Below are 14,011 nucleotides of genomic sequence, written 5' to 3' on the forward strand. Positions count from 1 at the left end.
ACAGCCTGACACACACACACACACACACACACACACACACACACACACACATATCCAGAGCTGCTGCTGCGCACTGCCCTCCATCAGGGTAAGACGCTGGGCTGGTAGAAAGCAGGATGTGGTACAGCACTGCAAAGGGAAGCATGCTGGTCACAGCCTGATGTGTTTCCCGTAACTGTGTATTTTTCGTTGTTGTTGGTTTTTCATGCTTGGACGGTAGATGCAGGGGAGTTACACAGGTTGGAAGCAAACAGCTTGGCAATAGCTTACAGGTTGTGGTGCTGAAGTTGAGTGCTGCAGTGACTGGCAGGAGAGCAAGGAGCGCTGAGTGCTGCTGGCATGTTGCTCCTACCCTGCTGGGTGAGTAGCTCTATCCAGAGTGTGTGTGTGAGGGTGTGTGTGTGTGTGAGAGAGAGAGAGAGAGAGAGAGAGAGAGAGAGAGAGTGTGTGCGTGGGTGGGCGTTTGGTGCAGCAGTAGCTGTATTAATGGCTATGATGTGGAGGAGCAAACGCATAGCAGCAGCGGTAGTGGAACTCAGCTGCTGGAGCCAGCGTTTAGTGAGAGCTGGTGTTTCTCTCTGTTGTGTGTGTGTGTGTGTGGGAGGTAGGTACAGAGCCTTCAGGCCGATATGGAATTACGGGTGATGATTTGCAGCCGAGATGCTGGCATTTGCATCTTCCGTGGGATTCGACACATGCGCACAAGCACACGCCGTATACACACACTCACACACACACTCTCTCTCACACACACACACACACGTATTTGGTTTCTGCACCAGTCTTTTCACGACTGTGAGATGTTTTTTTTTTCTAAAGCGTCTTCTATCGCATCATACAGCGCGTTATCAGGCATCAGGCATCAATAATGGACAGCAGAGCGTGCTTTATTCTTGTGAATTCAGAGAAGTGTTGTTTTATGTTTACATGTGCATTACGCCTGGATTTGTTATTAACACAGTTAAAAAGCAATATCTCTGGTGGTGAACTTTGTGGTTTGATAACCAGCTCTGGTAACAGCCATTTCCTGTGTGTGTGTGTGTGTGTGTTATCTCTCAGGGGGACTCTCTAGTTGGCCTGGACCATGAGCAATGAGTCTACCGTCTGGAACATCCTACCAGAAAACTCCACAGTAAGTCTGCCTTTCACCACCGGCTTATCCTCAAACTTCCTGTGTGTGTTAGTGTGTTAGTGTGTGTGTGTGTGTGTGTGTTAGTGTGTTAGTGTGTGTGTTGTGTCCAGCTCACCACCAGAACCATACTTCCCCCTCATATTCTCTTCTGGCCGATTGACTTGGCTAATAGAGAACATCCTGACCTGGACCTGGCGTAATTAAATCTCTGATCTAATCTCAGCTTTAATTTCCCCTCGCAGAGAAATTAAAATGTGACGTCGTAGTCTAGCGCTTTCAACACTTGGTGAGAGTTCAGCAAAAAACTGTTTAAGATCTATGGACACTATAGGGTCCTCTGTTTTCTTTACATAACGTTGGCTGTCACGCCACTGGTGGTACTCCATGAGAGAACAAGGCGTGCTGCTGTTCTCTACTCTCCCACTCGTGCTGCCATCTATCATTTTATTTAAACCATTTCAATCTCTCTTCTGCCTACATCTGCACAAAGGAACAATGATACAATTGGATTAAAAAGCAAATTTCAACTTATTAAAGGAAATAAATAAATCAAGAAAATGGGTGATTTAATAATAAACTTGTGTACTATATGAATTCCACATTATTTATACGGCTAAGAGGAAATGTATTTGTTCATAAAAACATAAATCTTGCTAAATAGATTAGATTGTCCCTCTGTCTTACAAAAATGTGACTTCTGAATCTAAATTGAAATACAACTGTGTGTATATATATATATAGATCTTATAAATGGGCTAATGCTGCATTTTACCACCGAAATTGGAAGTCAGAGCTGAGAATGAGTTCACTACATTCCAGTACAAGTCTGAAAACTGAATGGGGGGGGGCATTCTCCTGCCAGGTTAGCTATTGTTAGCGATACTAGTTGATAACAACGCATTACGGTGGTATTTTTCCTGTGCAAACACCATAGCATGTAATGATTTAATGAGACACATGTAAGACAGAAAACTAGTAAACAGCATATTACGACAGCTTTTTTACTGTTGATGCGCGGAGCAGCCATGTTGGATTTTGTGGACGGGGTCGGTTGGGTCCAAATTTGACTACAGACGGCGTTTCAGTTTAAATCCGTTCAAACGGAAAGCGGCATTTTTAGCGCGACTAACGCATTGTGTCAGAATTCAAATTTGAGGCTATTTTCGTTGAGTTTAAACATGTTTCTGCCTCTCTCCCTCAGCTCAGAGAGGATATCAGTTGATGCTTATGTGGGAAGCTTTTTGCTTTACTTGCGCTCTCCCTTTTAAAGCACCGCACTTAATGTCCAAACTCAGCGCAGGAGGTCACCCACCTCTCCTCCTGTTATATCTACTTTACTTCCCCTCTCTGCCTACTCATGAATCAGAGTTGTACAATAACCAGTTAACAGACCTGTCGGCACCGTGCACTGAAGTTACATATGTAGACCTCTTTTCACTGCAGGTGAACAGGTGTCTCTAATAATCTATGTATCCATCTCTGCCCTCCTCTGTGTCTCCCAGGAGATCCCTTTCGTGGCCGAGGAGCAGCAGGATGGCTACGTGCTCCTCCTGGTGATCCTCTCCGTCTTCCTGGTAGGAACAGTGATCTTCATCACCGTCTTCCTCATCGCCTACCGTCGCTGCTGTCGAGGAGGGCCATGCTTAGCCAGGTGCGTTGCAAAAAAAAAAAAAAAAAGACGCCTTATCTTTAGCATCTACGCCAAAATAGGTTTCCCTGGAAATGTTATTCCCAATGCAGCTCTGTTGTATATGAACGTAATTTTTAGGAGACAGGGCTGTAAACTTGCATAATAGATGAGGCTCTTTCAGCTGAAGACAAAGCTAACAACTTCCTGTGGAATCATCCGGTCTGCTCCCAAACCAAAAAAGCTGTATTGCAGTAGGTTGTAGAAAACATGATGTAACCCCAAAGAGACACATGTTAATGCAGGACAACGTAGTGCATTCACTCACGAGACATGTCAGCTGTTTGAGTGTCAGGACCCCCCCCCCCCCCCCCCCCCCAACTTTGCTGGAAAAACATTCAGCATTCACGCTCGTCTATAAGCGATTCATCTGTGTTTATTCAGCAGCAACATGGCTACCCCTCCAGGACGCTTTGTCCCTCTCCACAGCGGCACGAATCATCAAGTGCACTTGAATATATGAGAGCGCACCAGCTAGATGCAGATAAGCAGAGAGCACGGAGAAAAGGCGATGCTTGCAGGGGGAGAGCAGGGGAGAATCGGGCAGACTGGTACAAATGATGAGTGTAATGAGATTTCATAGCAGCCATCGGCGTTGATTAATCTCGCATTGGTACCCAGCCCTGTGTGTGCACGGGGAATACACACACACACGCACACACACTCTCACACACACACACACAGCGTGAGGAAGCGGGAGCCACAGAGGAAATGAAAGACAAGAAGAAGCACAGATCTGGGTGGACGGAAAAATCCCTCAAGTCAATTCACACCCACACACGCGTACACACACACACTCACTCACTCACAAGCACACACATACACAAACACACACACACATACACACACATGCAAGTCATATCTCTGCACAAAGAAATCAGATGGAGAGAGAAATATCTGGGAGGAGCTTTCAGTTTCTTGTTTCCGCCTAATAGTGTAAATTCTGGGCATGAAGAAGCTTGTATGAATCAGCGTAAATAAGTTGAAACGCGGAGGGTTTACAGAAGATACTAAAAGAAGTATACGTGCTTCGTCCTCGAAACAATGTGACCTTTTTTGTGTCTTTTTTTTCTCTGTGCCCTTAAAGATGAGTGGAAGCGTGCAATTCAATAAAGCACCATGCTTTATCAATCCAAGAGCTCCCGTGGCCCCGAGGGTTATCAAGTTACCGGCAATGATTATACAGCCAGCCAGGCAGACATTTAGACAAAACAGCGTGGTGGACATCAAGTCATATGATTTGGGTTTTTAAACACAAAACAGAGCGGTCAAACAGTAACGCAGCTGATCGTGAAGCCTTGTACCATCCGAGGGGCTTCAACAGATGAACGACGGACCTCTGGGGGTAATCATGTCACAGCATTGATCTGAATGTTTCTGTGTGCCTCAGCGCCAGCGATGACCCCGAGAAAACCAACACCACCTACGTGGAGGAGTCTCAGCCCACCCATGGTAAGAGAGAAATGGACAAAGAGGGAGCGGGGGATAGGGAACACATGATGAGACGAGTAACTGAGAGAGGGAAGAGTCATGTAGACGGGCAGGCTGGGAGATGGAGGGATTGGATTGATGGAAGTGGGGATATTTTTAGCGCGTCAGCACAAATGTGTAATGTCTTCTCCATTAAAAAAAATTGTGATCTCGACCCAATTAGGTTAAGTAGCTGTGCCACTCCTGCAATGCATTTTGACATTTTCGGACAAGCGAATGTCTCGGATGCAAAATGATTTATGAAAACGAAGCATCAGTTTGGCACCAAACTTGCTTTTGTAAGGCTTTTTGTTAAGTTTTGTCAGTCAGCAATTTGCCATATTACCATATTCGCCCTCCACAGAGGTGTCTGAACGTCAGATGCTTCACTTGTGACTTTTAAAAATATTTTTTGGGGGGGGGGGGTATGAAAAACAGTTGAAAGAGATGGGGAAGGACATGCAACATAAGTCCCCAGCTGGAACTGAATTGGGGACGTTGTGGTTCGTGGTTGGTGCCCTGAACCTTTATGTCACCAGGGAACCACAGTTACAGACTTTAGAAGAGCTATGGTAATCCTATAGTATATTAGATAAATCATCACCTATTAGGTGGGCATACAATATGTGGAAAAACAATAGCAGAGCTTGGTAGCACCAAAGATTATTTTTAAACCCGATTTAAATCATGGTGTAATTTTAAATCATGTAGCACAAAACTTCGAAAACTGAATTAGAATTAAGAAAGATTACATTTAAGCCTCTGTTCAAAAAGCAATTTGTTTTTTACTCTAAACTCAGATTAAATTTAATTCTGCTGCACCAAAACTTTAAACTCCAATTTAATATGCAATCCAGTATTAACTTTAAACTTACACTTGAGGAGGTTTAACGTTTACATTGGCTGCCTTATTGAGATGGTTTGAACAAAATAATCCAGTTTCTCAAAGAAAGTTAAGGGACAGACTCAACCCAATTGAGTTTTATGATGTTGCTATTGAATTTCTCTCAAGATACCAATTCAGCAAGGAAACTGTGATGGAGCTGAACAGAAAGATTGGTCAATACTGTGAAAACAGTTCTATATCTTCCATTATTTGGCCATATTGCTCCATTGATTCGGCCAACAAGTTGTTCTCAAAGGAGGATAAATTGGAGCTTCTCTGCCGACCCATCACGAGTAACGTTAGGCTAACTAACTGACTTTTTGGCTAGCTAGTTACCAACAACGTAACAATTTGTTAAGGAATACAGAGCAGCTGTTTTCCGCCCCTCTGTTATTGCTCACTTACTAGTTCCCAACAAATGTATACATCTATTTATTTTAATTTGGGAAAGCAAACATCTCCATATAGATTAAACTCTTTAATTTTGGTATTTAAATGGGCAACAGAGCTCTGCTTAGTTTACAATCTGTATTTACCCATTTTATACCTAGTTTTGATAACTAAGTAGAACTGATCTTAGAATCTATTAATCCTTGTTGGTGCAACCCCGCCTAAGAGTCTTACGGCCGTGCTTGCAGCTGAGGCTGTACTGCTAACGTGCTCACAGTGACAATGCTAGCATGCTAAAGCTTAGCATGAAAAATGTTTACCATGTTCACCCTGTTAGTTTTAGTGTTAGCATGGTAACGTTCTCTAACTGGCACCAAACACAAGGTGCAGTTTTGTGGGTTTTTGGTCGTTTGTCAGTATTCTGTATTTCACTGAAAGAGTGAAAAGTCAGGAGATCGTCACAGTCAGTAGGCTTCATCCTCTGGGGACCATGAATGTTGTTGAGATATTTCATTCTGGAGCAGATTGACCAACATTGTCAGAGCCGTGTCACTAATAACAATAACCTCTCGCTCTTCCTCTTCTGTCTGCCTCCTCTGTCTCTTTCCTCTTGGGTCTCTGGTAGAAATCACCATCAGGGTGGATGAGTCCGACTGCCTGTCAATGGCCAGCTCTCACAACCAGGAGACCGAGCGCTTCCTCTCCACGGGCACCATGGGCCGTCGCGTCTCCTTCAACGAGGCTGCGCTCTTCGATCACGGCAAGAAGGCCCAGGAGAAGGAGAAGGGCCGCAGGTTAGAGAGCCAGCGAACACAGAGGCACACATTTAGAAAATGCTTTTTATTCACATTGACATCCGTGCACTCCAGCTTTACTTCACCTCTCTGTGATCAAAGGATTCACACATTTAACTGCGTCCATCTCTCTTCTGTGGTAGTTAAGGGTTAACAATGAATCCAGAATGCATTAAGTCTGCTGTCGACACAAAGAGTTCTCACCCCTTCTCATTATTTCACTACCCTGCTTTTCTCTTAAAGCCGGGAGCCTGATGTGCAAACACTTCAAAAGGAATTATTCTGTGAGGCTAACTGCAGAATCCAGTGCAACTGTGATGGGTCTGCAGTCAGACATTTCCCCATAGCTGTTTGCCTCTTAAGGATAAGCGTCATGGTTTCAAACTTATCCAGAGTGAATGCGACTTGTTTCTCACGGATTTTAGTGCTTTGTATTTAAAGTGGACATATTGTAGAAAGTGAGATTTCCATGTGTTTTTTTATTTTGTATTTATTTATGATAGAGCAGGTCTAGGTCCTATATAGATACTGTGAAAGTATCAAAACACTCCATCCACGGAGAACACAGTTCGTATTAAGAAACTGTGCTTTAAACGAGCAGTCAGGGCTTCCAAGGAACCTGAAAGCACTGATCAATAACCTTTTCGGGAGGGGTCGCGTAAAGAGACGGGTGCTAAAACGGAGCGTTTCAGACAGAAGGTGAATACAGGTTTTCTCCATAGACGGTATATTATAAGGGGGCACAGTCATCGTGACATCACCTATTGGTTTGTTTACTGCGGTTTTGAAGCCTCAGGTTCGGCATTTTGGCCGTCGCCATCTTGGTTTCTTTAGGCAGTGAACTGAAGTGACCATATTTGGACTGCGGATGAGAGACGTAGAGACGGTATACGACTGAGGTAGCGGCCTGTCAATCACAAGGAAGGAAGGAAATTGAGCATGATATTTCCCCTGTAACTCTGTGTCGTTCTCTCCAGGTACACTCTGACCGAGGGCGACTTTCACCACCTGAAGAACGCCCGGCTCACACACCTCCACATCCCTCCCCCGGGCCTCAAGATAGTCACTATCCACGAGTGCGACTCGGCTGAGAACAGCATCACCATGACGGCGCGCCCTGTCACCAAGTCGGCCCTTTCCATCTTCCAGGTGAGGGCCTTTAACCTGCTTTTAGTCCTGATGCATCGATTGTCTTGACTGGGGTTAATTAGAAAGTCAGGGCAAGAACATGTATCTACCAAACGCTCTGCATGCTCATTTCAACAGGCTGTGCACATTGATTTTCCATTCAGATGTTCAATCGCTGTTGCAAAGCCGACAGCTGGAGAAAGGATCTGGACATGATGTTCATTCATAGCTTTCACGTAAACATGACAACAAACTGCGGAAGCGGCGCTACCTTGCTTGGCTGTATTTGTTATAGTCTGAATAACACGCGTGTTCAACAACTGACTCAAAAGGGATCTTTTATTTTTTATGTGTGCTTCTCTTCAGCCGATGCTGTGCCCTCTACCGCAAACAGCGTTAACCAGCCTGAGTGTCAATCCCAGCTGTGCCCTCCCTGGAGACGCTCTCAACTCTGTGGTGGACACCAGCTTCAGTGGGAACACTATTGCTCTCGGCACTAAAGAGCCAATCTCCAGCTCTGTAAGTCGCCTCCAACTGCTGTCAAATATTTAGCACCAAGTAACAGTGACGATGAATATATTCCTAAAGTTTGGCATGCCACACAGTGATTCTCTTCGTGAAACACATTTTAAATAGTGCACAGCTACTGTGAGTGTGCATACAAATGACCTGTAAGAGCTTGTGTATTGGAAAAATGCAGTGTGTAAGAAGTGTGTTGAGCTAATCATTTGTAGAGTGATGAATTTTCTCAAGATAGTCACTCAGTACACCAAACGGCTATTCGAGCAGCCAGTCAACCAGTGAGTCATACGTAAGGACTTCAGAGGGTCATGGAGCCTGAGGGAGGACCAACAAGATTGATGGTTGATGGGTAAACAAGGAAGCCTGTGTGGAACATCACTGTCAGAAGGGATTAAACACACACCACCAGTCTTGGCAGGTTTTCTTTCTGACCACATCTATCTCTCTCTCCCTCTCTCTCTCTCTCTCTCAGATCGAGATGATGGGAGCGGGGCCCCGGGGCAGAGGCAGCAGCATCAGTGTCGGAGAAGGGGCCACGGTGAGGAGCGGCGGTGCCCCTCATGCTGGCGGCGGCGCAGGAAGCCAGGGGCCCGTGCTGCAGTTCTTCACTAAACTGCGGCGCCATGCTAGCCTGGAGGGGGCCAGTCCCTACTTCAAGATCAAGAAATGGAAGCTGGACAGCAGCCAGAGAGCCTCCAGTCTGGACACCAGAGGTAATGGATCCTTGATTTATATATATATTAGATAGATATTCATATTTTTAGAAACACTCTGTGCCAATGCAGCAGGGAGGTGCAACAATTCTTTGTGGTTCTCATAACTGAGAAAAGAAAAGTTGTTCTCTTGGCAGTTTCTTTCTTAGATATATTTTCTTCTATTTATTTAGTATTTCTGTCAATGTTCCCTCGTGGCGAACAGACAACCGTTAAGCAGGGGGCTCCAGCAACCAACTATGAGATGCCTTTTTGGCTGCTAAGACTCGTAAATACACACAGACACACACACGTACAAGACAGATGGCTCAGAGGCGTAAAGTTTGGTCTTCCAAGTCACTTTGAGCCCCTGAGCAAACCCTCCCTGCCGATCCCCTTTCATCCTGCACAAACACACTTCTTCTCCCTGCGCTTCCCACAAGCTCAGTCCTCCGATCCTACCGAGGGATCGAGTAAAAAGATCACAAAATCCCCTCAGAAACCTCAACAGTTGATGGAAGCTTTCTCCTGAATTAAGTGTCTCGTCAGTCCTGCCTGCTGCTAACGCAACGTGTGCAACTCACTGCTCCCTCCCCGTGTCTGTTTGCGAGCCAGGCTCTCCGACGAGGAGGCAGTTCCAGCGGCAGCGAGCCGCCAGCGAGAGCATGGACCAGGACGACAACGACGCCCGCCACATAGACCTCATCCAGTACTTCGCCCGCACCCAGGACACGGCCTACTGTCCCAGCCACCCATCGACACGCCTCCTCTCGACTCCTTCCACCCCACCCCCCTCCCTCGGCAGGTATCTTTAATTCCCTTGCCATTCATTTCGTTCACTGCTTTGCTGCCTTGCACTCATTTTTTCTTTACTGTAGCTAGAAAACGTATGATAATGTTATACAGTAAGATACGGCTCTAAAGTCCCAATTCTTCACCACATTTCTTGAAGATAAAAGTGAGCTTTTATGACGCAAAAAAAAAATCAAAGTGGTTGTGTTAACATGCCAGATGAGCAGGGATACAATCAAATTAAAACTAATCTGTAAATCATTGAACAATATAGAAAAGGATGCTTTAAAGCGGTCCTCTTTTCTATCCAATTTAATTAAATCAAAACACAACATGCTATGTAACTACTGTGTATTTAACCACAGGCTGATTTGCATGTAATGAGATCCCTGTAAACAAGAACCACTTTCACGATTCGGAGCCAGATGTGGGGGATTCCCAGAGTGCACTTATTATTTGGAGAGTGAAGTGGAGAATCGGGACGCAGAGTTTATTCTGGCATAGGAAACCATTCCATCGCTGACATGGTCTGATAATGTCATGATGTCCGCAAAAAAGGGCAAGGGTCACTGAGATTTTGTTATTTTAAGTTTGCAATTATAGCAACGCAGATTCCGCCCAATATGAGGTTATAAACAAAAATAACCAATCTCCCTTAGTAGAATTTACATCACTAACTATTAGATTAAACAAAATCAATATTTCTTGTGTATGTTTGCAGATTTTGTTGCTGAAAAGCAATTTCCTGGAAGCCGCAGTGCTTCTGCTGATATCACTCTAGTTGTTTCTTACAGCACTGTGTGTATGCTTTAAATTTGCTGATGAAAGCAGGGGGTTTCTGGGAATTTTCAAGCCCGCATGGCATCAGTATTCAGCTAAATTCAGTTTAAGGACATGCAACACCAGCCATTGCAAGTCATGAAAACCATTCTGTGCGGTGTGAACACAGTCATATGTCAGATGAATGTGTTATTCAGGTAAATGCTCTGACATTGATGCTTGTTTTGCGTGTCCGTGTGTTTCTCCCCTTCCTTCTCTCCTAACTATTTTTCATTTTTTTTATCTCGTCTCGCCACACCTGTGTGCACGCTACAGGGTAGAGGTAGAGGTGATGGTGGAGCCCAGCTGCAGCCATGGAGGACCAGGGGTGATTGGCCTGTCCCCTGATCCCCAAGACGAAGCACTCTCCCTGGCAAGAAGGGACGGTGCAGACCCCCCAGATCCCCAGGACCCCCAGACACTTTACCAAGACCTATGGAGCCTTCGCGCGACACTGGAACAATACGCCGCCTCTGACCAGAGCAGCAACAATGACAGGAACTCCGTCTGCAGTGATGCTGAGAGTGTGTGTTCGCTGGGCGGGCGCACGGAGACGGAAAGAGGAGGGCTCCCTAGCTACCAGTCCCAGGATTTAGGGGACGAGGCAGAGGGTGGAGAGGATGACAAGGACATTTCGATGTATATGGATGAGAGGTTGCGGGCGAAGGAGGGAAGAAAGAGGAAACAGGAAAGCACTGAATCAGAGCGAGGGGGCAGCGACGCAGAAACGGGGACTCGTAAATTGCTGCAGATGGACAGCGGCTACGCGTCGATAGACGCTCCATCTCGCGGTCCAGAAGACCTGCGACTGTTTGGGAGCGGCAGCGGCAGCCCTAAGGACAGAACTGCCCACGAAAAAAGGCACCACTTTACCAACACGGGGCGAACCGGCACTATCGAGAGCTTTGAGTCTCATTTCCTTGAGGAGGAGCTGGAGGACGAATTGCTGTTGGGCGCCAGCGGAGGAGTTTCCATAGAAACAGGTGCTGGTTCACTGAGCTGGGTCCCATACGGTCAGATGCTCACACCTCGAGAGGCCGCGCAGCCTTCGCCTCAACCGCTGGCTCTGCACCGGCGAGACTACAGCATAGACGAGAAGACGGACGCCCTCTTCCACGAGTTTCTCCGCCACGACCCTCAGTACGACCAGCAGGAGTCGCCGCTGAAGAAGCACCGGTCCAGAATCCACCTCCGCAAGCAGTGGCAGCGCCACAAGCAGTGGAGCGACCCGGGTGTCAGGCACTTCCAGTCCTCTTTCGACCGACTCCGGGCCCCGCTCAGGAGGGGTGAGAGTGTGAACTACCCGCTGGACACAAGCTACCACAGCACACTCCCCCGCATCGTCAGCGCTCCCGACGAGGAGACCAGCGAGGGGACCGGCAGCACTCCCGACACTCCAAAGGTAAAGCTAACCACCACAAAGACCGGGGGCGAGGACGGGGAGCAGGGTGTCTCTGTCAGAGACGCTGAGGACAACACCTCCTCTTCCCCACTACATCTTCATCCCTCCGGTGAGCACCTCGACCCTCAGGAGGACAGCAGACAACCTGCACTCCCTCCCGAGCCCCCGGACGAGCGCTCGCCCCCTCAGCCGCCTGACTCCTCGGGCTACGGCCCTCAGACCATCACAGCAGAGCTCACAGACAAACTGACTGCTAACCTGGATGACAGGCTGTACACGGGCCTCCGCAGGACCAAGGACACAGATGCTGAGTGCGTGACGGTGACGGCCGCACGCGCCTCTCCGGACCACAGCCCAGTGTAGCAGGGCTCCAGTCGTCCTCCTCGTCACCCTCACTCCTGCTGATACACACTTTCCTTTCTGTTTGATTTGTCTCGCCTCGGTTGTATCGTCTCTCTGTGTGCAGCTTGAATGGTGTTTTGAATTGGAGGCGTGCTTTAAATCATCTTACTAGATGGTCCACTAGAAACGCAGCTAGCCTCTCCTCGTGCCGTTACAAAGCTGTTACATTTTTCATTGAGGAAGAAAGATCCAATGCAAGATAATAGACGAACAGAGCTAACATATCAAACAATGATATGCTTTTTGTAATAATTGCTTCCTCATTAATTGTTTCTGTGTCTGTAGTCTATGTCCATCTCTGCCTTCCTGTCTCTGCTCTCCAGTTTGAATAACTGACGCCAATATGGCCTCGGTGCTTGTTGATCCACTGTGAAACAAGGTGCTATTAGATGAGTAGAAAGCTTCAGATCTGGACGCAACAGCGAGTCTTTGATCATGCATTAGTGGAAAATAAGTAGTTTTCTCACTATTAATGAGCTACAAAATGATCTAAAATACCTGAATAGTTAATCAAAGCCTTGTAAGGCAAATTTAAAGGGACAGTTCACCCCCAAATGAAAACGACGTATGCGTCTTAACTGTTGTGTTATTTATCTGTCTGGATTGTTTTGGTGTGAGTTGCCGTGTGTCGGAAACAACGAGCCTCTCGTCCATGAGTAGAGGCACGCTTCCCCTCTGCGCTGTGATGCGGTTGCTGGGTGTAGTTCAGAAGAAAGAAAATAGTTCCTACATGCAACTGCTCACAACGGTTTTTGGGGGAACCGTCCTTTTAATAAGTCGTTCACACTGGTTGTTTAGATCAGTAGTTCCCAACCTGTGGGGGTCCCAAGAGAAGTCTGAGATGATTAAAGTGATTTATGTTTTTATTACAAGCAGTTATATTTGGTTTGGTTGTGTCCTCGGACCCCGTATAGCTACGTCAATCTCATCCATGCTTGTTGCCATCTTTTGGCAATTTTTACGCCATTTTTCCTGAATGTAGCTCTGCAGGAAAGTGACGTCCCAGTTCTTAATCACTAAAAAACCTCTGATTGGTGGATTGTTTTTCCAATTGTTGGAGGCCTTTAAGTCATTAGCAGCCAGGAAACAATATAAAAACAAATTTCTTCTTTCTTTTGTTCGTATCCACGATTTGTTCTTATTTTGTCAGCCCTCGTTGAATTCTGGGATTCACCAATGTTTTATAATTTTAGCTTTTGTCTTAGCTAAAAGCTAATTATACAATCGGTCGAGAGCACCAAGATAAGAAAAAAAAAGATCTTATTTTCACAGTCCACAAATTGTTTGTTTCAATCGCAGGGACACAAGTTTTAAATTTGAGGACCACAAAAAAAACATAATGGAATAATAATTATTAAATAATAATTATTACATTTCTGGGCTAAAGAAATATTATTGGTCCATTGATCCTGATTTAGACAATAAAAACCCCTTGGACGATATTGTGTGCGTTCAGCTTCTAAATTGCTTAGAAGTCTTTGATGCTGCAATTAAGAGAGATTTAAGAGTGTTGCTGCATTAGGCCCATACAGTGCTGCAGCAATGATGTATTTTTGTAGGCCAACCTGAATGTTAGCCAATGGGATTTTTCCATTGTTTTTTGGATTATTGCAGAAAATAAGCTCTTTTGCAAACACAACTTTAAGACACGAACACGTTTGAATGCAACGTTAGGCTATAAACAAACGCCACCACAGACCCATGTGCGCGAGTCTAAACACAACGAGTAAAGGTGGATTGGTCAGCGTGACGACCTTTTAGTCGTTTTATTTATCCGCTTGTTAGCAACCGCCTTTTTAAAGACGCATAAAAGCGTCAAAATTCCCGAGAGGGATATTTACTGAAGCATTTTATGTCGTAGAAGAAAACGTCTAAATCTCTTCAGCTTGTGTTCA

General features: G+C 45.9%; 1 protein-coding gene across 2 annotated transcripts; it reads left to right on the top strand.

Annotated features, from left to right (window-relative positions):
- Positions 1-118: 118 nt before the first annotated feature.
- cbarpb (CACN subunit beta associated regulatory protein b) lies at positions 119-13,228 on the top strand. Of its 2 annotated transcripts, XM_076087586.1 has the most exons (10): positions 119-360; positions 1,060-1,132; positions 2,635-2,783; positions 4,210-4,271; positions 6,191-6,359; positions 7,337-7,508; positions 7,854-8,006; positions 8,482-8,722; positions 9,317-9,506; positions 10,589-13,228. In XM_076087586.1, exons 2-10 carry the CDS (start codon positions 1,085-1,087, stop codon positions 12,075-12,077), a joined length of 2,673 nt encoding a protein of 890 aa, XP_075943701.1. In that variant the 5' UTR covers positions 119-360; positions 1,060-1,084; the 3' UTR covers positions 12,078-13,228. The 2 variants fall into 2 exon arrangements, with proteins under 2 accessions (XP_075943701.1, XP_075943700.1); XM_076087585.1 differs by lacking the exon at positions 119-360 and having other exon boundaries at positions 510-1,132.
- Positions 13,229-14,011: the final 783 nt, after the last annotated feature.

This window comes from Anarhichas minor, unplaced genomic scaffold (assembly GCF_050575085.1).
Source record: "Anarhichas minor isolate MPS153535 unplaced genomic scaffold, ASM5057508v1 ptg000010l, whole genome shotgun sequence".
NCBI lineage: Eukaryota > Metazoa > Chordata > Actinopteri > Perciformes > Anarhichadidae > Anarhichas > Anarhichas minor.